This window comes from Microtus oregoni, unplaced genomic scaffold, assembly GCF_018167655.1.
Source record: "Microtus oregoni isolate MIOR12 unplaced genomic scaffold, Mior012 000026F_ref0000081, whole genome shotgun sequence".
Classification (NCBI taxonomy): Eukaryota; Metazoa; Chordata; class Mammalia; order Rodentia; family Cricetidae; genus Microtus; species Microtus oregoni.
Window position 1 is genome coordinate 2,616,939 of NW_024543085.1, and position 25,199 is coordinate 2,642,137.

The 25,199-nt window shown below is 45.5% G+C and overlaps 2 protein-coding genes across 6 annotated transcripts in view; one reads left to right on the top strand and one right to left on the bottom strand.

Annotated features, from left to right (window-relative positions):
• Positions 1-10,586, bottom strand: part of Sgce (sarcoglycan epsilon) — a 70,851-nt gene extending 60,265 nt beyond the window's left edge. For 3 of the 5 annotated variants that reach the window (XM_041675525.1, XM_041675523.1, XM_041675522.1), the window contains exon 1: positions 10,404-10,586. In XM_041675525.1, coding sequence (XP_041531459.1) covers positions 10,404-10,440 — 37 coding nt within the window. In that variant the 5' untranslated portion in view covers positions 10,441-10,586. The remainder of the gene's footprint in view (positions 1-10,403) is intronic. The other 2 variants (XM_041675524.1, XM_041675526.1) reach the window with 2 other exon arrangements.
• Positions 10,587-10,736: 150 nt separating this feature from the next.
• Positions 10,737-23,824, top strand: Peg10 (paternally expressed 10). The gene is given in 4 exon segments (XM_041675586.1): positions 10,737-11,006; positions 18,730-18,868; positions 18,870-20,073; positions 20,076-23,824. Coding segments are annotated over 4 exon segments (2,556 nt in total). The 5' UTR covers positions 10,737-11,001; the 3' UTR covers positions 21,284-23,824.
• Positions 23,825-25,199: the final 1,375 nt, after the last annotated feature.

Sequence of the window (25,199 nt, forward strand, 5' to 3'; positions counted from 1 at the left end):
TTAGCTCCGTTTCACAATAAGAATAAGAAGTCTTATGAAATGATGTTACTTGCCATCAGTCACATGCTTTGTAAGTGGCGGGGTGGGATTTTAAACCCACTTTGCAGCTGACGGCAAAATCACTATTAGATACTTATCAACCCTACCTAAGAATGCAATGCATAAACAGCATGTTCTCAGCTCGGATACCCTTATTATTGCTAGCATTTCAACTACAGTTTATTTTGCTTCTGAGAAAAAAAAAAAAAAGTGCATTGCCAGATTCGTGCATCAGAGATAGCAACAAGCCGGTGCTGCGGCTGGGAGGGAGAAACTAAGCCGGTGCGCTTTTGCATCAAAACAAAAAGAAAACACAAAGCAGTTCATTGACAGAAGAAAGCCATCAAGTCGGTAAGCATCTAGGCGGGGAAGAGGCTTCTCTGAGCCTGTCCTCTAAGCTGCTCTCAGGTGCCAGAAAAGGTTTTCCCAAGGGAAGTGCTTGCTACAGCCGGACTTGAGATCAAGAACTTCAAAAACAAAAACAAAATCCTAGCAGAACCTGAGCAGCTATTTAATACGATTCCAGTTTACTAGACTTTTCTCTCGTCGTGAATCAAGGCCGATTAGACGACATGGAGGAGAAAGGAGAGTGAAGAGCCGAGAGGCAGGAAGGCAGTGCTGCGGGGAGACTGCAGGAAGCCAGCTGCACTCCCATAACACTGGTTGTCCAGTGTTTCTGTGCCTCAGTTTCTTCTCTGGTGGGACAGGAACAGAGCAGGGCTCCCATCACAGAGACCCTGCCAGTACTGAATTAGAGAGAACACGCATAAAACCTTTACAGTGAAAGCTAGCACGAAATGATAATCCACAAGTGATCTCCAATTAAAAAAATGATCACTTCAGCTGGCATTATATAGCACTCTCATTTTTTTTTTTCCACAACTGTGATGCATGAAATTTAACCATATTTCTATGCTGGGCTAGGGAACATTCTGGAAGCACCTCAAAAACTTTTAAGCCTAGTGCCTCCAGCCTTGTGAAACTCTGTCCCATTGCCTCCCGGAACTAAGAGTCAGGTAACCAGGCATGTCCTCAGGCCTGACCCTCAGCCAGGGAGTTCTGGAGACTCAGAGTCGTCCTTTATCTCTTTGAAGAAAGCAGATGCTATGTGAATTCCATTCCCATTACATCTTCCCTGAGATCTCATGAACTCTTTAGGTGTTTTTCTGAGGGAAGAATGCAACCAAAGGGGGAAAAGCTGCCTGCCAGGTGCACGATTCAGTTTTGCAGTAAACATAATTCCACGACTGGGTGAAAATTAAATTGCGACATCTGACAGAGGAACTGAGACCAGAGGTCTCTAGCTAAGGTTTGCTCCCTCGCTCAAATGAATTAGAAGGAAAGTTGCAGTCCTCCCTGTGCTTCACAGACCTGTCTGCTGAAAGGGAACGCGCTGGGACCTTTAACAAAAGCCGTCTGCCATCCCCGCAGCAGCTATAGGCACCGTAGCCACCTAACGCGCTCATTTGCTTGGAATGAAAAGAAGAACAAACCCACACTGCTAGTGCGATCTAGTGGAAAGGGATTAGAAAGCACTGGGGTCCCCATGAGCCGCCGGGCTAAGGAAGGGAAGCTGCAGCGAAGGCTGCTGCTCTTCAGAATCAAAATCACAATACTGCTACACCCTCTTTCCAATTAGCAGGCACCTAAAAGAGAAACAGGCTTGCATCAAGTGTTTGTTTTAAACTGTCATTAATTGTCTGTATTATAAGAGTCGTGCTTCATAACACTTCTATCAGGAAGCTCTGTTTTATAAAGGTCCCTTCTCACATCCCTATTGCCATGCTACCCAAGGCCACCCACTGGCTAAAACATGCACTGTCTTTGTGCCTTTCTATGGTTTATTCATGTGAAACATATATTGGTACACAGGCATAAATATACATACCACGTTCTCCCATACATGTGGTTCCCTCTGCTTTTCTCTTAGAGCATACTTGCACCTATTTACATGTTAAAATTGCCTAGCTTTCCATCCTGTGACTCAATCATACTTTTTTTACTGTCACCGTGAATTCAACGGGATCAAACTTAGACCAGCTATCAGACCTCCTTCTGACACAGCGACCATCCCACAGATGACAAAGATGTAGCAATCATAACCTTCTGGCAAACAACCCCAAATTCAATCTGATACCCTCACCCAAATTTTACCCTTCAAAAATGTTCCTCCTCTGTCCATTTTGCTATTCCTACATTAGCCTACAAGGTCACTATCTCCAACCTGGATTTAAACAACCTCCAGCGGCCTGGCTATTCAGAGGCCTCTAACCTTTTCTTCACACAGCAGTTAGAGTACTCTTTTTGAAATGCAAATCTGGCCTTGTCCTGTTTAACCCCCCTCTGAGACGTCCTGTTGGTGTTACTACCAGATGAACCTCTTTAAGTAGGTCTACTAGGTCAGGAGAGATTGGCTCCTTGACCTGCTGGCATTGTCCTTGCCCGTCTCTCAGTACTTTCCATTTAGCATGCTCTGGCTGCCCCGGGACCTCAGCAGGGCCTTGGTCTCACTGGCCCTTTCCTGACTCACCTCCCTAGCATTTACTCCCCTTCACATCTGAACGCTTCCTTGAAAAGCCCATTCACCCTTCTTCCAACCAAATCCTCTGCCCGTGTCTGCAGCTTTAGCTTAGTTCCAGTGAGTATGATATTGTATGTGATTATTTGATTAATCTTCGCAAAGACTAATCTTGAAGGAAAAAAAAGTTTGATTCATCTTTGTCAACTCAATAGTGTAAAAATCTCTATAGCTGGATCACATATTTCTCAGCATCTGTCACAGGGTCTCAAAAACACCCAATGCATCTCCAAACAAAGTATAAAATAATTACTCATTCATTAAAATTACCAAGGGTTTTCTAGTTTTTCATTTTTACTATCAACTGTAATAAGCATCCATGTCTGTACCTCTCAGTGCTTTTACCTGTTTACATGTAGGCTAAACATCCATAGGGAAAATTGTTAGACCAAAAAATAAAATGTATAATTCAGATCCTAATAAGATATCTAACAGCCTGCTGCATTGCTAGGCTTTGATTAGAATCAACTGTGTAACTACTGAAAATCAAAGCTGTCAAAGGTGCTAACTGATTAACTGTTGCATGGGGGAAAAGAGCAAGCGGTATCATTTTACTGCCTAGTGAGAAACACAGATCCGTAAAGAGAGAAAACAAAAATCTGAGAGCTAATGTTTTCTTCGCTTTTGTATTCGAAGGTAAAACAGAAGCTATATTTCTTTGCAAATTGCTGGGAAAAAAACTATAGAACTGAAACTCCCTGTGATAACTGCTAGGAAAATTAACTGATCTCTTTCTAATTCCGAGAGTGAACGCCGATCTCCATAAGAATCAAGTGGTGAGGGGATGAATGAGCGAAAGGGCAGGGAATGGGAAGCAATCCACACCAAAGCTGCCTATTTCCCAAACAATTCTGAAACCAGCTGTTTCATTTATCTGAAAAGAAAGTCTGTCCTTCCATGTCACAACAGATGCTGTGGTGATTCCTGGGGTACAGGCTGCCAAGGATCTATTCTAAATACCTGATTAGCCTAAGGTAATTAGCTAGAAAGTGAGCCGTGTGAAAGATATTTTTTAAACAATAAAATAATTTAAGCCACTAACATAGATGCATTAAAATGAAGATTTAAAACAACAACAGTGAAGAAAAAAACCTCACCAGAGAGACCTAAGAACAGTGTATAGCCTTCACTAACACATTAATGCTTCTGAGAGTAACAATGGCCACACCAGCAACCAATGTTTGGAAGCAGCACAGTCATTTCCCAGGATAATAAGTTTTAAAGTTTAAACATTGGGGTTATTACTTTGTAGTTCAGGGACATGGGCAGGCACCGCACTCAAGGAATTGCAAGTAGCCAGCCGGCTGTGGATCAGGTGAGCTTTGCCATGCCAGAACCTCACTTTTGAGAGTTTCTCTTCCGGAAATAGGAGCTGAGCCAAAGAATGCCTGTGGCATCCCCAGCAACTGGGAAGGCAGCCACCACAAGCGGCTGCGTGTGTTATTACAACCTCACCAAAGTGTATGGCACTGTTACAAAATGAGTAAGAAAGAGAAGAAAGTTGTTTAACAGTAAAATCCACTTCGTGCAGTCAGGAGGCTGACTTGTGAGCACTGGCGCGGAGAAGAAAGTTCCCGGCTGAGGCAGGAGTGAAAGCAATGGGGGAGAGCTGACTAGCAAGGACAGCACCCGAGCCTCCCTCCCCTTCACCTCTCTTACAGAGCCCTCCTGAGTCTGCAAGGTTCCCAAGTATTTAATGCAGATTCTAGGAAGTGAGGAATACTGCTCAAAAAAAAAAGGTCCCCTACGGAAGTCCTATAACCTCCTGAATTCATCTTGGATAATCACGTCTTCCAAGTTAGATATGGCTATCAAAATAAACAATCAATGGGCAGATGCACGGAAGAAAAATCTGCCGGAGACCTGTTGTTTGTCACAGTAAGAATGTGCCCCCGAGGCAGGGAGAAACCAGCTCCTGCTGACAGCCGTTAAAACAGCACAGGCTGGAAGCCACAGTTGGTGATGATGATTTTATGGTACTACTGAAAAAAACAAAAAAACCTCAACTTTTTTATAAAGTTTATTATACCACAAGGGGGAAAAGGGCTACCGTAGAGCTCTGTCCCACACCCCTCTGAGGAAAAGGATGGCAGGCACCAAGCTATCTTGGGCCAGTGGCCTGTCAGGTAACCCTGGAGTCCCAAGCATCTGCCACCACTAGGCAGAAGTATGCTTGAACCAGACAAGACACCGGGGAATGAGGGGAGAAAGAAAAAAAAGTGACTCTGGGGAGTTAGTTAAGACAAAGGGAGAAAGGATCCTGGATTTTTTTTTTTTCACGTTTGTAATGCAGAGGAGAGAAACATGAACTTGTAACTTATATGCTCATTCTTTTTAGAACGTTTGTCGGGAGACGAAAGGTTTCCATGACAAGTCTGTGTACTGGCTACATGAAAATGTTCCAGTTGTCCTTAGAGTCCCCAGTGCAAAGGAGGCGAATGTTCCAGATACTGTAAGAGAACAGTGGAGTTGATGTTCCTGCTGTGCTGCACTGTTTGGAAGCTCCTGGGTTGACTCCATGTGCACTTTCACCCACTGATGCTGCTTCTGCTCTCTGAAGCAGAGGGGAGCTCATTGCTACTTCCACTCTACCGGAGCTAAGCATTTCCAGACCCTCTGAGGATACCCTCCAGGACAGAGTACTTGCCAGATGCCCACCAACCTCATAGACTGTTCTGCAAGTTGTCTAATGTGTCAACATCTCTCTTCAAACTGACAGCCAGAAATGAACACAATACTCCAGATGTGCTTGATTAGAACAAGGCCCTATTAATTTTTATGATGTACAGACATTACAAGTTAATCCCACAGTCCAACTTGGATTTTTATTTTCATAAGCCACGCCATGCCCTTGCTTCATACTGATCTTCCTAAGAAACAGGAAGCACACCAAAGTCACCCCCTCCTCTTCATATCAGTGAATTAAAGTACACTGGCTGCTGCATTCTGTGCTTGCGGCATCACACTTGACTCAACTTAAATGGTATTTAACTCTAAATTCTGCTACATATTTTCAACAGCTATTCCTTTTCCAGTCATCCATGAACTGTAAAGCAAGCCTTCTAGATCTCTGTCAAAAATCACTATGCCAATGTTAAACAAGTGAAGACCCAGGGCGAGGCTTTGTGGCTCTAGTCGGTTCCCACTTCTTCAGACCCAGGAAGTAACCTGTACACATCTGGCCAGAGCTGGTCCCATTTAGTGTCTGGCTCACACACCGATCCTGGTAATTAGTCTGAATACCATCTCTCACATCAGCCTGCAAACGGCTTCCCTAAAAACAAGGCTCTTATCTTTCCAAATAAAGTGTAAAAGATCCACACAGCTTAAAAGTACTTGTCTATGAAAACATACATTCACACCAAGCAAAAGCCAGAAAGAATACCAGTGAAAAGGTTTATGGCAGGCTGCAGAGGTTGTTGGGGTTTATTGTTGCTATTGTTTAATTCATTGTTGTCTTTACTACAGTTACAAGTTCTTTAAAATAATTCACAATGAAAATCGTGTACAGAGAATTCGGCTTGGAAGCAGTCCATGTGAAATGGCTTTAGACCATTGAGAATCTCTTTCCAACCGGAAAACACTACTCAGAAAAATAGTCTCTGATACGACTTGTTGATCCCTAGAAATATCAGCCTCGCTTTCTTCCTTTCTCCCCGTTTCTTCTTTACCTATTCTTTTCAGCACTACATTGCTATTTAGACTTAATAACCTGATAATAAGGGAAAGAACAGACTAGAAACCTGGATCCTGAAATTTAGAAAAACAGTCTGGATGATGTGTGTGCCTGTGTGTATGAGCACGCGAAAGCGTGTGTGCGTGTCTGTGTGTGTCCAGCCATCCCTCTGTCTGCCTCTGCTAGAGACGTTGAGAAATTGGAAAAACAGGATAGAGACTAAAACAGAGCAAAGTGTAAAGACTCCTTCCAGCCCAAGAACCCGAACAGACAAACCTGTCTCATCTGATTACCTAGGGTTCCACGCTGAGACTAGGAAATAAGATAAATAAACAGAATATAGATTTAGGGGCTTAGAATAGAGACTGTGGAAGGGTAAGCTTAAAGAAAAAGGACCGGGAAGGGTATGAGCCTATAGGCAATTAAGGAAAAAGAAAAGAAACAATTGTGGGATACTTGTAGAGAAAAACAGCATGTACAAACACTGTCCTGAGATCCACAAACCATCTGAAAAACAGCACATGCAAATACTGTCCTGAGATCCACAAACCATCTGAAAAACAGCATGTACAAACACTGTCCTGAGATCCACAAACCATCTGAAAAACAGCACATGCAAATACTGTCCTGAGATCAACAAACAATCTGAAAAACAGCATGTACAAACACTGTCCTGAGATCCACAAACCATCTGAAAAACAGCAGTGCAAACACTGTCCTGAGATCCACAAACCATCTGAAAAGCGGCATGTGCAAACACTGTCCTGAGATCCACAAACAATTGGACTATTTGACTTGAAGCATTTTCAACAAGCCAGGATTTCTTCACCGTTACCATCTTTTCTTTAGGGATGAGTTTCATCAGCGCAATAGTGCTGAAAGCTGGGCACACGCTATCTTTCTCTCTCAGGTTATATCTAGTCTGTCTTTGTGGTGTTGTTCATTCCTGTTTGCAAAGTCGGGGAGACAAGTGGAAATTCCATTTGGCTTAGATGTGCTACCTATAAGAGCAAACCAATAGCTGCTAAATTCATGGTAAACGGTTACAACAATAGATAAAATGAGCAATTCAAACTGTAGCTACTTTCTGACAAGTAAAAATTTTATCTTGTTTAAGCCAACTACAGCTGGCAAATCAGTATATCAAATTCTCATTAAAAAAGATAAAATGTCCAAATAGGAGGTCTACTATTTGACATGTGAAAATTCTACCCATGCTTTAGAATAGAAATCCCTTACTCCTCTAGAATTTACCCTATTAAATATAAGATACAAATCAACAGCTTCACAGATACATGGCAAATTGCCATAAAATAGGTAAAATATACAAACAGAAGAAATATTATGTGTGATATCAAAACCCTACTTGGTGCTAAAGTACTTTCCCTACCTACACTGGCGAAAACTAAACATGGTGGCAATGCAAGAAATTGATAGCTCCAGAGAAAACTCTGTAGCTGAACATTTTGTCCATTTCTGTTAAAGGACAGCTAGTACCTAGGGAGGTAAGTCATGCCTAGGAACAGTGCACGCTTTCCATGCTGACCCTTGTGAAAACCGGGCACAAAAAAATCCACACAGGGAAAATCGCTTAGGAAATCTGAAATTCACCTGCATAGTAAACACCAAGAGAATTAGAGGCTTGTCTATCAGAATTAGGACACACGGGGATTTAAAGTACGTTTTGGTGACAACAAAATCAAAAATCTAAAGTATCTATTAATTTTGTCTGTTCAGTTAAATATTGTTTTGCTCCTTCAGATAGCAAGAAAGTTTTACCTGAATATCTGTTATTGTTTTTTCCATGGGAAAATTATAATTTGAAGCAAAGGGAAATTCTTTTCATAAGTAGACATTAAAAACCTCAAGGATATTGATCAGGATTACAGCTACACGTGAGAATACTGAGGTCAGGGAGTCTGTTCAGCTCGTGGGTTTGAAACCGCTGCTGTTATGGCTGCTCATATACATCAACCAGAAAATATTAATTTAATATTTTCTTTTAAAGAAAACTGTAAAATTAATGTTATTTGATGCTCAAAATCTACTTACTTGGAAAGAAAACATAAAGAAAATTAATTTGATCCATTGTTTATATTGAGAAAAAAATATACGCAACCCTCTGAAAAAAATGTCTTCTTTAGATGCCTCTGTAAGCAAAGAGATAGTTTGCCTCCCCGCAGCAAGGCGAGGGTGTCACAGGTGATCTCGGTCGCCTTTACTAAGGCTCTCTCTGGAATTTGGACAATGAATAGAATAACTATTATTACAAAAATACAAACAAAGCCTTTTTTACTTTTTAAGACAAAAAAAATCCTGGTTCAAATTTTGAAATGAAAAATCAAACTAGTTTAAACTTTGAAAGACTCGGTGATTTTTTAAACTTGAATTTTCTAATATTTTTAATCCATGCTTACTATAAATTTCACCTTTGGAAAAAGCAAAGCTATCAAGGAACAGCTAGGTGAATTAACTTCGTACGAGAAACAACTGCGGAGCACAAGGCAGTCCCACGGCAGCCAGAACAGCGACTGTTAAATAAACATTCCTTTAAAAATCCTGGAATTAGTCTGTCTCGCAGAAGAGAATAAACATTTTTAAATTCAAAAAACATGATTATGTTCACCTAGCTTCCTTGATAAATGCCTTTTCCTGCTGGAAACCTGCACCTCCTCATTTCTGTTTCTGGGGGTCAACGCATAATTTCTGATAAGTTGGTTCCCAGTAAATCAATGAGTATTAGCTTAATGCTAAAAAGCTGAACGCTTTTTTTTTTTATAGCGCAAGGTCCCTTCCACCTTGTGGTGTACAATGAATCAAAGTCTTGCTTTTTTCTTTAAGGGAAAAAGCTGTAGGAATCTTCCTGAAACGCACCGAGTTTTAGTCTGGAAAGACAAATACCTTTCACCTGTGGTGAATAAATCCAACTCAGTTGTAGACAATTTGATTTTTAACTTTAACTTTTTGGACAAAGATTTAGCAACAGATTGTCAGTTTTCTCAGCACCTAACATTTTGAGCAGCTTAAGTGGTAATCCACGTTGCTTTATTTCGCCTCCTTTCTCTTCAGTATTTGAGTGATTTTGACCCTTTGCAAATTTCCCTAACGTTAAAAACAAAAAAAATTACAAGTTTATATGTACCAAGCCGAGCAAATGTTTGTAGTTGAGTCTCAACAACCTGTTTCTTAGGTTTACGCGTGCAGTTACTGTGCTCAAAAACATTCATTCACCCCCAAGACTTAGATAAACATAACGGCGGGCGCGGGAGAAAGCCGAGGTCTCTGTGTAAACCCTGTAATCACCACCAAAAGTCCGTAGCTGAGACCTCCAAAGCACCCACAGCTGTTTTTAATTGTTCCTTCCTTTCCCCTCAGAATGTATTCAGTAGGGCAATGGGTGCTGCTTGCAGCATCTCAGGCCTCCAGCCATGGCTGACCCTGACCCGGACACCTTGGGTTCCCAGCATTTTATGATTCTGCTTCCTTGTTTGGTAAGACCTAAGAAAAAGCAGGTTTGCACCAGCAGGAAATATTCTTAAAAAAGAATGTGTGTGTGGGGGGGGGGATTTCAGTCTTTTGAATGTCATATTTCGGTGGTCTCTGTCTCTCAATCAGATTCCCGAAAGGGAGAAAAGACGTGCATCTTTGTGTAAGAAGAAAGCAGCTGGCCAGCCATGTCCTTTGGCTCGCATGTAGGCCAAGGAGTCTCAATTGTGGGGTAAAGACCCCCACCCCAAGGGGCAATGAACCCCAGGTCTCTGCTTCGGGGACCAGAAGATGTCCACCACCAGGGTGGGGGTGGAGGTGCGGGGGGAGGAGGGGTGCTCACAGTAGAAACTGGAGCCGGATTCCTGCCCTGCTGGACAGGGAGGGGCCGTGGGGGTGCCGAAAGAAAGAAAGGGCCAGGGGTCAAGCCCGGGGAGGGACCCACCGGGCCCAGGAAGTGGGCTTCAGCATGCCCGAAGAGCGGGGTGCTGTGGGGCAGTGAGCGTAGAGAGGGGCTAAGCACCCTCTGGGTGCGCCCTGGTACCCCGGAACCCGAGTGGGGGGATGGGGAGGCGACGGCCTGTGGTCCCCCAATCCTCCACGTCGCGCGCGCAGGCCACTAACCTGTCAGTAAGAACGTGCCAGTGGTCGCGGGGCTCATCTTGCGTGTCCCCCGACCCTTTCCCGTCCAAGCACAGGGGTCTCCCAGCTCCCACTACCACGATAATAGAATTCTTGGCCTGCCCAGGCCGGCTTCTCCCCTCCCCTCCCTTTCTTCTTTCCTCGCAGCTAGGCCGGTTCGGCATCGGGCCCGTGCACCCCCCATCCGGGCCCATGCTCCCCCTAGCGGCGGGCCAGCGCAGCGCAAGCCGCACCCCCCATCCCCCCAGGCGCCCGCCCACGCAGCCCCCCCTCTCCGCCCCCGCAAGCCCGCGAAGCACGCTGGGATTTGGCGCCCCCTCCTTGGAACAGACTATATAAGGCGGGCAGTCCGGAGCTCTCGGCACACGCGTTTCCAGTGTGTCGAAGAACCCAGCAGCATCCTGACGGCGACCTGAGGAAGGAAGCCCATCCGAGGCGGTCCACCGGGCCTCGCCGAGGTCTGCTGCGCGACTGCGGTCCGGAGCTTCTCCGGACCGCGGTCCCCAGTGGACCATCGCGGGCCAGGTGTGGGACCCCGTCATCCTTCCCGGCTTCGCAGAGGGGTCCTCGAGTGGTGAGTATGCGGTGAGGATTTTTTTTTTTTTTTTAACGATCACACGCAATCCCCGTTTATTTTTTTCAGGAGCTGCGGGAGATGAAGTAGCGCCCCGGAATATCTCCTCGCATATCTTTTTTTTTCTTTCCCATGCCTTCAGTGGCCGGATCCTGAGACGCGAGTGTGGAAAGCGAGCCTTCACGGCTTCGGTGTCCACGACCCGCGTCCAGAATTGGTCAGTAGACGCATGAGCTGCGGACAGGTGATGAGCTGCAGACGCACATGAGCTACAGACCGAATTGCAATCTGCTCCTGAAATGCGCTGCTGCGAAGTGACGGCTCTGCAACTCTACAGCGCTTCAATGCGCTACAAACGGAGAAGCGCTTTACTACTTGCGCTGCAGACGGGCGCTTCATGCGCTGCTGCGATGAACTAACAGGCGCTTCATGCGCTACGAGCTACTAAGGGGCGCTTCATGCGCTAAGACGGGATGGGCGCTTCATGCGCTTTGAAATACTAACGGGCGCTTCATGCGCTTTTCTGTACTAATGGGCGCTTCATGCGCTCTGCGATGTACCAATGGGCGCTTATTGCGCTTCAGCGTGTGCTAATGGGCGCTTCATGCGCTCTGCCATGTACTAATGGGCGCCTTATGCGCGTTTGCGCGCAAACTTGCGCTTCAGGCGCAACAAATCAGCCCTGACCGCGGCGATCCTCGGCGATCTGCGCGGCAATCCGCGGCGATCCGCGGCCGATTCGTGCTTCACGCACTTAATTCTGAGCCGTAGGAAGGTAACCCAATACGAGTGCGCAAGAAAAAAATGAATTTACAAATGCGTCACAAACTGCTGCAGAGCAATAGCCCACTCTTGAGCTCCAGAAAAAGTGGTTTTGGAAAGACGAGGGAGAAAGTACAACTCTCTCCTTGGAGGGGGGTACAAAACGCGGTTCGCCGTTTTGGAACAGGTCCCGTTTCTGTTTTTCTGTAGGACAGCTAGCTGCGTGATGGTGTAGGGGGGGGGGTGCAAAATGGAGCCCTGGGTTGCAAAAATTAGTGTTTAAAATTCTGCCCATGCCATTCCTGCTCAGGCAGGAGCGTGGAGGGGTGTTGGATTTTGGCGATGGCCGAATGGGCCTTGTCTAGGGGTGATTGATTGAGGTGACGGTGCAGTTGGCTTGGTGGCGCAGATAGGCCTACAGCAACAGTTTGTGCAAACTGGTTTGCTGGGTGGGTTTGAGGCGGGGGGGGGGGTGGGGGGGGGTGGCGGTGGCTTGCTCTTGCGGCCATGCGCGGTTTGAGGCGGAGGGGGGGTGGCGGTGGCTTGCTCTTGCGGCCATGCGCGGTTTGAGGCGGAGGGGGGGGGGTGGCGGTGGCTTGCTCTTGCAGCCATGCGCGGAAATTGGGAGCTGGTGGGGGCAGTCTGGGGAGGTGGGGAGGCGGGGGGAGGCGCGCAGACACTCTGCAGCCCTGTAGCAGCCAGTCTCAGACCTGCCCCTCCCCTCCTAGCCTGCCTCTGCGGTGTCGAGGCCTAGCGCCTCGTCCACGCGCCTCGCTGGTCACGCACTTTTCCAGAACATGCTTCCACAGGCCCAGCCTCCCAAGTGCTGACGTCATAGAGCCAACCTCCCAGGGCCCGCCTCCAATGACGTAACCAGCTCAGCCCTGCCCCAGGCCTGCCTCCTCTGAGGCGGCCTCCCAGCCCCGCCCTCCCGAGGCCCGCCTCCTCTGACGTGGCCTCCTCAGCCCCGCCCAGGACCCGCCTCCTCTGAGGCGGCCTCCCCAGCCCCTCCTGAGGCCCGCCTCCTCTGATGTAACCTGCTCTGCCCAGCCCAAGGCCCTCCTCCTCTGAGGCCCATGCCCCGCCTCTCTAACACCTGGCTCCTCCCAGAGCTCCTCCACTGAGGAGGCTCAGAGCCCCGCCTTCCCCTCATCCTGCCTGCGCATGCGCAGTGTGGGCCCCAGCCCCTCCCAGCAGGTTTGCCTCCACTGCGCAAGTGCGCCACACTGTCTGAGCCTGGCTGTACAGCCCCGCCTCCCTGCTGTTTCAGTGTTGCGCAGTTTTGATTTTTGTCCACAGGTGTCTAGTAAATATAAGAATAATAAGAATAATTAGCAACAATAATAAGTGTGCTTGGCATGTATAGGCACTTTTAATAAGTGCCTTGCATTATTAAATAAAATGATCCCACAATTAAAACTGATAGTGGGATATGGGAACTTCTAATAAGTCCTGGCTGATGCCTTAAAGCAATTAAGCCAATTATTTATTTTAAATTAAAAATTAAATTTAAAATATTTTCATATTTAATTATTTTCTCAAGACACCATTGGACTTCCTGGAATTGAATGCTTTGCTGAATACAGAAACAGGAGCAGCTTGAACTGTGTTTCTTAGGAGTTTGAAGTGGCACTGGTTTATGGCTTGGCCTCTGAGGAAGAAGTTTGTGAGCATATAAACGTTTCAGTTTCTTGATTTTCTTTAAGAATTCTAGGTGATTAGCTCTGACTGACATGCCTATATACAGTAAACTGTGCTTGGCACATAGTAGGCATTCAGTAACTGTTTGTTGAATGGCCAAAAGCAAATTAATGTCTTGCTGCTGGCCTTCAGGCTTTTGAGTTTTTGGTCCTTTTCCTGTGGTGCTTTGCTGTCCTGAACTGAGCTGCTGGCCACTCTCTCACACATTTAAAAAGTGGGTTTTTGAGTTCCAGTAAAGTAAGCTGTAATTATAATGTGAAATAAAATTATATTCCAAATAATTAGCTTTTTTCATAAAAAGCTAATTATTTGATATTCCAAATAATTAGCTTTTTTCATAAAAAGCTAATTATTTGATATTCCAAGTAATTAGCTTTTTTCATAAAAAGCTAATTATTTGCTGTCCCAAGGAATTAGCTTTTTTCATAAAAAGCTAATTTAAATTTGGGGCAAGTGGGTTATTAATGCTACATGTTGACATTTAAAATTTGTGTGATGTAACAGAGTGGTTACATTACAAGACATAGATTGTTTCAACTGGCTTAATTAAACATCTGTAATTTACAGACAAGCCAAATAGAAATATCTCTTAATTAATGAAGAGATTAAGAAAAATGGTTCTATATATTACAGACTATGAACCAGGATTTTGTTAAGGGGAGTTATAGGCTCTTGCCCTCAATTCTCCCCCTCCTAATGCCCCTCCTTAATTTTATCTGCCTATTAAGGAGGTTCAAAACATTGGAAATAAATACATGCAAATTAGAATTTGCATTTCACATAATACTAAGAAAAGGACATTTAAAATTTAAAGCAACTAAGAGTTGCTTATTGGTGTTTCATTTCCTAATGAGACATTTATATAAGATTATTTACTATTATTGTTCTTTGATGTGTTTGGGGAATGAAAGAAGAGTTTGAAGAAGTCATTGTAAAGGCCTAATAATTAGATGTACTTATTTATTTCTAAATAGACTAAAATGTAATTATCGTATGTGAAGATGGTCCCTGACTCAGGTTGCTTGGTGTGACCTTCCAGTTTTCAGGAATGGGAGTGCTCCTGCAAACCCCACTCCTAATCTAGCCCCTTGAAAGGGATAAATCAAATTAAAATTAAGTCAAAATTCGTGCTGCCCCAGTTGCTCTCAAACTTTTCATTACTTGTTTATAATTACTGTTTAACTGTTTTCCCAGGGCCCTATTACTTTTCTGATTAAATACTCTTTTTTACAGTAGAGCCCCACCCCAAAAATGCAAGACCCCCAATAGGGTGAGCCTAGGGTCTAGGAGTGGGGAAGGTCACAAACCTTAAAGTGGTGACCTCACAAGCCATTAAGGCCATTAATTTGTTTAGCTAGTACTGTATTATTAAAAACCAAAAGTGCCCCCCTGAATATCCTAGTGGGAGGGGCACACTTCTCCAAGGTGCACGGGTGCAGCTCCCCTGAGTATCCTGGTGGGAGGGGCACACTTCTCCAAGGTGCCCAGGTGCAGCCCCCCTGAGTATCCTGGTGGGAGGGGCACACTTCTCCAAGGTGCACGGGTCCAGCCCCCCTGAATATCCTGGTGGGAGGGGCACACTTCTCTAAGGTGCACGGGTCCAGCCCCCCTGAATATACTGGTGGGAGGGGCACACTTCTCCAAGGTGCCTGAGTGCAGCCCCCCTGAGTATCCTCGTGGGAGGGGCACACTTCTCCAAGGTGCCTGGGTGCAGCCCCCCTGAATATCCTGGTGGGAGGGGCACACTTCTCCAAGGTGCTCAGGTGCAGCCCCCCTGAGTATCCTCGTGGGAGGGGCACACTTCTCTAAGGTGCATGGGTGCAGCCCCCCTGAATATCCTGGTGGGAGGGTTACACTTCTCTAAGGTGCCTTGGTGCAGCCCCCCTAAGTATCCTCGTGGGAGGGGCACACTTCTTTAAGGTGCATGGGTGCAGCCCCCCTGAGTATCCTGGTGGGAGGGGCACACTTCTCTAAGGTGCATGGGTGCAGCCCCCCTGAGTATCCTGGTGGGAGGGGCACACTTCTCCAAGGTGCCCGGGTGCAGCCCCCCTGAGTATCCTCGTGGGAGGGGCACACTTCTCCAAGGTGCCCGGGTGCAGCCCCCCTGAATATCCTGGTGGGAGGGGCACACTTCTCCAAGGTGCCCGGGTGCAGCCCCCCTGAGTATCCTGGTGGGAGGGGCACACTTCTCTAAGGTGCCCGGGTGCAGCCCCCCTGAATATCCTGGTGGGAGGGGCACACTTCTCCAAGGTGCCCGGGTGCAGCCCCCCTGAGTATCCTCGTGGGAGGGGCACACTTCTCCAAGGTGCCTGGGTGCAGCCCCCCTGAGTATCCTGGTAGGAGGGGCACACTTCTCCAAGGTGCCCGGGTGCAGCCCCCCTGAGTATCCTCGTGGGAGGGGCACACTTCTCTAAGGTGCCCAGGTGCAGCCCCCCTGAGTATCCTGGTGGGAGGGGCACACTTCTCCAAGGTGCACGGGTGCAGCCCCCCTGAGTATCCTGGTGGGAGGGGCACACTTCTCCAAGGTGCCCGGGTGCAGCCCCCCTGAGTATCCTGGTGGGAGGGGCACACTTCTCCAAGGTGCCTGGGTGCAGCCCCCCTGAGTATCCTGGTGGGAGGGGCACACTTCTCCAAGGTGCCCGGGTGCAGCCCCCCTGAGTATCCTCGTGGGAGGGGCACACTTCTCCAAGGTGCCCGGGTGCAGCCCCCCTGAGTATCCTGGTGGGAGGTGCACACTTCTCCAAGGTATAGGGGTACAGCCCCTCCCCCATTTCCTTAACTCAAGTCTCTTTTTAAATTATCTTTTACAAACAATGAGATATTTTGCAATATCAATAAAAATGGCGTATTGATTGCTGATTTGCTAATGCAATTTCTGTCCTACAATGAATTGTCTTTTGTAAGTGTTAATGCCCACCAGACTTGGCTTCAGTAAAGCCCACCCCGTTTGGTTGTGTACCTTCCTGACCTGGGTTAGGCCACACCAAGCCATGCTGAGACCATCTTAAGGAAGTTTTTAACTTCTGTTTTGAAATTGTTATTTTCTAGATGACAGAAGTCACACTTTAGTCACCTGACCAGTGTTTTTTTTTTTTTTTTTGAGGAGAGATTAAAGCAATTTAATTAAAAAATATTGCTTTGTTTTGACTATGGTCTTTGTCACTAATATACTTGTCTTTAAAGAATTGGGAATGCCACAGGTCAAGGTGTCTTCTAACTTTTAAAAACTTGAATATTATCAGTTATCTGTTTAAAGTGATTAAGTAGAAGTGTTAAACCTGTTAAAATGGCACACTGTTCCCTGTCCTTTAAGGACCTTGTGTGTTCTACTCACTGGAGAGGCCACAGGTCGGCTTGGGATAAAGGGAAAATGGCTGCAGGTGGTTGTAGCAGGGGAGGGGTCTAAAAGATGGGAGGGGGGAAAGCAGGGGGATTGGACATAGCAGGGGAGGGGCCTAAGAGATGGGAGGGGGAAAGCAGAGGGATTGGACAAGGGTGATGAACAGGTGTCATGTGGGATGACAGTTTTCCTCTTTTTAAAAAATATTCTATTGAATAAAATATTAGCTGCTTTCCACCCAACTTTTCTAATTAACATTTTTAAATCTTTGTTTGTTTCATAGAATTTAATAGTGCCCATTTTCACCTTGATTGGTCAGAGAAAAATAACTTATTTTTAAACTTTTGTTTATTTAAACTTTATGTCATTAAACTTTCATTGAACTTTTTAAATTAAAAGTTTGTAACTATTAAAAAGTTCAAACTTTTGAAAACAGAACTTCAAAACTTTCTGAAGTTTCAGGCTTTAAACTTAAAAAGTTGTTTGTAGTTCAAACTTTTAAAAAGTTTTTTTTTAACTTCAGTAAACTTAGTTAAACTTTTTAAAAAGTTTGCTAGACTGTCCAATTTCAAAGTTTGTAAAACTTTAATATCTTATTCTTTACTATAACTACTTTAATTGTCTTAATTTGAGATTTGAGATCCTTATGAATCCATAATTATCTAATTGTACTTAACTTTTTTTTTTAGGAAGTACACAAGTAGACAGTGTCCCATGGTTATCACTACCCTCATTATGAAAACATTTCAACTCTTCCCCCCTCCCACATCCACTCATCTTTTTGGAGTCCAGGCCTATCCCACCTTAAATTTAGAAGCCTGTGGGTGGGCCCTACAGAAATCTCAATTAAAAACTAAAGACTGCACCGGTGACCTGTAGTATAAATAAACTTCTGCATTTCTTTGAATAATTTTAATTAATAAACATAATAAAGTATATTTTTAATTATCTGTAATTCTGGGTGACCAAGCTGCTATAATTACAGCCCCTTCCCGCTTATAAGAAAGTTACCTTTTTAAAAATTAATAACCTTATTAACTAATTAACAGGTATAATTCAGTGATTTATACCTGCATTATTTAATTAAGTCATAATTAAATTTGTTGTATTATCAGGCATCATTAAGAAAAGATGTCCTATTGTATAATCTATTTCTTTTTAGGAGGCATCAATTAATATTTGATTAATGATTGCTTAATAAGGTAAACTGACATCCCTTTGTACTGTTCATTGCCTTTTCTGTCCCATAGACAATTCTGAGGACATTAACATGTGGTCATAAAAGCAATTAGACAGCCTTGTGTTTGTGATAGTGGTTGGTCGACTTTATAATTAGACCTTCGGTGTTAAGTGTGCACCTCTGTTGTGACCTTTGGCCAAGTGTGTACTTCATTTCTTCAGAGCTGATGAGTACAGGCATTGTGGTTCTTATACCCACGTCTTTTGTGTGTGTGGATTGTTATTGATTAGAGTATTAGTTATTATTTTCCTAACACCCTTATTAATAAAAGGTGTGGTGTTGGGATTATTTGCATAATTAGAAGTTATTTTGCATAATTCACTTCCTATTTATCTTTGCCTTGGAACTTTCTTGCTGTGTAACCTCCATTCAAATGGAGTTGTTTATGATTGTGTACTGTCCTTTATAGCCTGGAAAGATGAGTGTGCTTCTGATAAAGGTCGTGTATTAATTATAAGGAGCAGGTGGCTTTTTTAGGAGAACAGGCATTTGGATGTCTGGACATCAAGAGGTGGTGTGCTTTCTATTATTTTGTGAGTGATTCCTTCATCCCCCTTTGAGGGCGTGTGTTCTGTTAATTATCAATAGATATTTTTATATTGTTTACATATTTATAATATTGTTTTTATATTGTTTATAGCGACTGCTTTGAATGTATATGTTGAATGGATGCTTTTGCTCTCATTTACAGGAATAAGCGTGTTTTGAGGACCCGGAGGAGACGCCGACCACGAAGGGCCCAGAATCCAGGGCACCCTCCCCAGAGTGAGGCAACACCTGGGAGGTCCCCTCCTACCACCACCATGGCTACCGGGGGTTTCGACTGCCCGCCCCCCTCCTCCTCCTCCTCCCCCCAACAACAACAACAACAACAACAAGCCCAAGAGCCCCAACAACAACCACCAGCGCCGCCGCCGCCGCCATGGTGAGATCTCTGGAGAGAGCAACAACGGCTTCAGAGATCAACAGGTGGTCAGACCGACCATGAGGAACAACAGCCTGCACACCCAGGTGGAGCTCTTCCCAGGCCAGAATGGCAATTTCGGCAATTTCGGCAATTTCGGCAGTTTCGGCCATTTCGGCAATTTCGGCAATCTGCGCAGCCCTCGCAGCCCTCGCAGCCCTCGCAGCCTTCGCAGCCTTCGCAACCTTCGCAGCTTTCGCAACCTTCGCGATCACGTGGAATTCGAAGTTGAGCCCGAACCTCAACACATTCACTTCCGGTTCCGCCTAGACGACAATGACGATGACCTTGCGCTCCAGGGTGCTGCAGCGGCCGCTGCTCCAACCATCTTCTTTGACGACGACTGCCTTGAATTCCTTCCTGAGAAGTTTGATGGCAACCCTGACAATCTGAATTACTTCATTGCCCAGTGCCAGACCTTCATGGAGAGGAGCAACAGAGATTTCTCTGCTGATCGTATCCGTGTATGCTTCGTGACAAGCATGCTGACCGGCCGAGCCGCCCGCTGGGCTTCTATTAAACTGGAACGAGCCAGTTACCTGATGAACAACTACCGTGCCTTTATGATGGAGTTGAAGCAAGTCTTTGAAGACCCTCAGAGACGTGAAGCTGCCAAACGCAAGATCAGACGTCTGCGCCAGGGCTTGGGATCTGTTGGCGAGTACGCCAACTCATTCCAGATGGTGGCCGAGGATCTGGATTGGAATGAGCAGGCTCTAATTGACCAGTTCCTTGAAGGCCTCAGCGACGAAATTCGTGAGGAGGTGTCTCGCCACGAGCTCCCAAACACCCTCTCTGCTCTGATCAGTCTATCCATTCACATTGAGAGAAGACAGGCCCGCGCTGCTGCTGCTGCTGCTGCTGCTGCTCGCAAGCCTCGACCTGATCCACCCAGGGCCCTGGTGATGCCTCAGAACCGCCAGTCTGATCCTACTGAGCCTGTGGGAGGTGCCCGCATGCGCCTGACCCAGGAAGAAAAAGAAAGACGCCGCAAACTGAACTTATGTCTATACTGCGGCAGTGGAGGCCACTACGCTGATAACTGTCCAGCGAAGGCCTCCAAAAATTCACCGTCGGGAAACTCCCCGGCCCCGCTGTAGAGGGACCTTCAGCGACCGGGCCAGACAGAATAAGGTCCCCACCCCCCGAGGCTTCGACTCCGCACCTGCAAGTGATGCTCCAGATCCATATCCCGGGCCGACCCACCCTGTTTGTCCGAGCTATGATTGATTCTGGCGCATCTGGCAACTTCATCGATCAAGACTTCGTCATCCAAAATGGGATTCCTCTAAGAATCAAAGAGTGGCCAATCATGGTGGAAGCGATAGATGGGCATCCTATAGCCTCGGGCCCAATTGTTCTAGAAACACACCACCTGATTGTTGACCTGGGTGACCACCGAGAACTACTGTCTTTTGATGTGACTCAGTCTCCGTTCTTTCCCATTGTCCTGGGAATTCGTTGGCTGAGCATACATGACCCTTACATTACCTGGAGCACTCGCTCCATCGCCTTCAACTCTGATTACTGCCGATCTCACTGCCGGGTGTACTCCCAGATACCTCCTGCTCTGCTGCTGCCACCTTATCCTCCACACCCACCGTTCTTCTACCACGTGGATGGATACAGAGTTGTCCACCCTGTGAGGTATTACTACGTCCAGAATGTGTACACACCTGTGGATGAGCACGTCTACCCGGGTCACCGGCTGGTTGACCCCCACATAGAGATGACCCCTGGAGCTCACGGCGTTCCCAGTGGACATGTGTACTCGTTGACTGAATCGGAAATGGCTGCCCTGCGAGAATTCGTGGACAGGAACGTGAAGAATGGACTCATGATTCCGACCGTCGCTCCCAACGGAGCCCAGGTCCTGCAAGTGAAGAGAGGGTGGAAACTCCAAGTCACGTACAATTGCAGAGCTCCACACAACTGCACAGTCCAAAATCAGTACGTTCGCATGACTCTTCCAAACATGGCAGACCATGCACACCTGGCAACCTATGGTGAATTTGTCCCTCACATTCACGGGTACCACCACCATCATCACCATATCCCTGTCTATGCCTACGCAGGTCATCAGGTGATGTTTGCATGGCACCCAGTGGGACGAGATATACATGGAAGAATGATCCTCACCCCTGTTGTGATCACCTGGTGTCCACATTGGTACCGCCATCATCCTCATCCGGTACCCCAGTATCCTCCGCCGCCGCCGCCACCTCCGCCGCCGCCACCTCCACCGCCACCTCCACCACCTCCATCCTACGGTACCTTGTAAAGACTGTCGTGACCTTCGGAGTGTCTCTGCCCTCAACTTTGACCTGTGCAGCTTCTCAATCAATGACTGTGTGCTACTGGATCTTCAGACCACCTGAGGCACAAAGGCACGCAGGGCTGACGTCAGTTTTCCATCTTGACTGCCAGTTAGTAATCTGACATCTCAATTGCAGACTGGCTAATTTCTTTCCAGAGAAGCTGACGCAAACACAGGACCTGCTGGTTTCTTACAGAGGGGAGGAGAGGAGGAGGAAGGACACGACCTGCCCGCATCCTAGGACGGGCACCTTATGAAGGAAGCCAGACTTTCTGGTGCAGCGTGAAAGGCTTCCGTGATTAGCGTGCTGCACCCGCCGGAACTTCGCCGACTTCAAACTCCATTTGTCTAACCTCTTTCTTTTTGTTTGATTCTCTACGGCTGCCATTCACCCTGCTGCAGGATTTGTCACCCTCCTGCCTGACTGCTGAGACTCAGTCTCTAGTTCAGTTTGAGCAGTAGGACACAGCATGGTTTTTTTGTCTTCACGGTGAAGTTTCCTTTTCCATCAACATCATCTCTCCCCTACCCTTGCATGTTTAAGTAGTTTAGTAGATTTTTTTTTTTACACATTTTGTTTTCAAGTGTTGGCTATGCTTTCAGAGTTTCCATTGAATTAGGAAGTACACATACAATCTAAATTCTATTAATTGGGCCTTTAAAATTCACAAAAAAAGATATACAACTGGAGGAACCCTGATTGACTATTGATTCCTGTTCAGTGGGACCAGACAGCTTGCCAGTCATCATGTTTTACATTAATTACTTTTAAATGGTGCATTTGTGCTTCTGATTTTTGTGAAGCGTCACTTCAGTTTACCTCAGAACTCAGTTTCATCCTTCATGCGTTTTAATTGATTTGATCTTCAAGCTGCAGAGTGCCTAGAAATGGGCCATTTTCTGCAGCCCTGGCATAGACACACGGACATTTGCCACCACTGCAAGCAGATATCTGGAGAAGCTGACCACGACAGTCAGGGAGAACATGCTGGTGTGGGCCCACAGCTCACAGACCACAGCCCTGACACACACTGGATTGTTCTTTGAAGCTTGCTTAATGACTTTTGGCAGTGTGTACTATGCCCTATTCCTATATACTAGCTATAAGGGTTAGGTGTTAAGGATAAGTACTCTTCAATTTACTGGAATTTTGTTAAGTTTCCTTTTAGTTTGTTAAGTTGTTAAGTTTCTTTTTGTTTTTCTTCTGTTGATCAAATTTACATTAAATGTTCCTTTTTTTTCTTTTATTTGGCATTTCCAACAAAAATGCCCTTATTCATTTATTAGGAAGGAAAGATAAGTTGGAAAAGGAGGAGAATACAAACTGACAAAATTAACTAATTGGCTGTGGGCCCAAATTTTAATTTTTCATTAACATCATGAAGGGTCAGTTAGTTTGGTTTGAACCAGGAGGCATTTGGCTGAGTTGCTGATTTGAGAGGGGCATCTGTATGGTGTCGTCTAGGGTTGTGTTTAAGTTTGCAGGTACCTCTTGGACTCCTGAACTGATCTGGTTGTCGCGCATCATCAGCATCCCGCATCCCACACAGTTCCGAGATTGGCAATGGAGAGCACCCTGTTGGAGAGGCCTGAACATTCATGAAGGACCACCTGCGGAAGAGAAGAGTCTGCAGGAACCACGCTACATATTCAGCTGGAGAGGGAACATGCATCTGATGAGAATGGAAGCTTTTGGTTGTTTCAGATTGTAGAACATTTTTGAGTTGGTCTTGAACATTGTATTGTTTTTCTTTTTTTTTTCTATAGTCAATTAATAGGGGACACATAGTCATTAAGAATTTTAGGCTGGGAGGGATTATTAAGTAATCTTAGGTGGGTGGGTAAGTTAGGATAAGTTAGGATAAGATAGGATAAAATAGGATAAGTTAGGATAAGTTAGGATAAGATAGGATAAAATAGGATAAGTTAGGATAAGATAGGATAAGTTAGGATAAGATAGGATAAGTTAGGATAAGATAGGATAAGTTAGGATAAGATAGGATAAGTTAGGATAAGTTAGGATAAGATAGGATAAGATAACAATAAGTGGACCAGTGTACTTATTTGTCCCTCTTACCCCTCCCTACAATTTTACCTTTAAAACTCTACTCTGAGGGAACTGCAGGGAAATCAACATTCTATGAGTGAATTAGACATGGATAGAATTCTAGTGAAAGTTCAAAGATGATTAGATCAGTCTAATAAAGGCCCAGGAATTATCTCCAGGGATCGATTGTGAGTAAAACTTTGAGAGGCATATTTGGGAAACTGTTTCTGGAATAAAACTTGTAATGCTGAATGAAAAATATTCATGGCAATTATAAGAATGTGATGAATAAAATCTCTTGTTCTTTCCTTGTCAGTAGCCCTCCTCCCCTCCCCTCCCTAACCCCACCCCTTCTTCCCTTCCCCTTCCCAACCCCACCCTTCAAACTATATTACTGTATTCTCTTTACTATATTGATGTTACAATAAAAATTCAATAAATAAAGACTTAGTGGTTAAGGCAAATTGTGTCCTGATCATTTCAGCGCCCACCCAGCATCAAGAATGGAGGGAGGAGCAGTGGGTGGGTCCGGAGTGATAACCGGTGGGAACTAGGAAGTAAAGGGGTTGTGGGGGGGGGGCAAATGGGAAAAGAGGGTGGGGAAGGGTGGGGTTCGGAAGATGTTTGGGATAGGGATGGCATATAAGCAATCGGTCACACGGTTCATCATTAATAATATATCAATCGGTCACACAGTTCATTAATAATATACCCAGAATACTCCAAGATATCGACTAGTTCATTCCAGCTGTGACATTAGCCAACTATTCACCTCACAGCAACTCCAGCGACATAATCATTAATCTCCATGTGACTTGGAATACTTGATTTATTAACATATTAGAGGGGGTGGGACCTCTGAGAATGAAAGGGAAGAAGAACAAGGGTAGAAGAATGGGAGATGGGGCAGGAGGGTGGAGGATGACGTACGTGCCATGCAACGTACCAGCGTACCAGTCATAGACTCTTATCAATGATGGACCCAGACTACCCCAGCAAACCACATTATTCCGCTTATAAAGTGCATGTGTAGGAAGCAACCGATCCATAGCGATTACAATGACATGACCTTAGTGGACGTACTTCTTGGAACAACTGAGATTTATAAGTGGAGGATGGGCAAATAGGATCACAAGGCAGAGTGGGGGATGGGAAGTGGTGACAGGAGGGGTACAAGTTGAGTAAATTTGGAATGGGGTTTTATATGAAGAATACATCAATCACAGAGCCTAGTAATAATACACCAAGAATACCCCAGGAAATAAGTGTATTCTAGGAGCAAAAGACTAACATGCAAACGCACCAATTAATGGTAATTCCAGTGACATAACACGGGTATAATTCGATATGACTGGTGTTCTTGAGATACGGGGAAGGAAGAACAGAAGGAAGAGTAAAGGTGTGGCATTAGTAATCCTGTAGGGCGGGTGGTGGGTAAGGAGCATGTCAGTCCCACTCATACAACCCTGTAGCAATATCGCCAAGAACATGCAAGGAAATCAACTTCCATGTTCCAGATGCAAAACATGAGTATCTGTGGTAACAGAGTCACCAAATAAAATCAAGCCCATGGACATAATAAACCCCAATACTAATAGTACTTGAAATAATTAGGACTTACTTAAGTGGAATTGGGGGCCAGCAAGATGGCTCAACAGATAAGGTTGCTTGCTGCCAAGTTGGACAACCTGGATTGGATCTCTGGACCCCTCCTGGTGGAAGAAGAAGACGAGTACCTACTAGCTGACCTTTGACCTCCATAAGCTCAAAGTGGGACAATGGTGTTCCCCCCTCCTCATACAAAATAAATGGAGAGGGAGGGAGAGTAGGGGA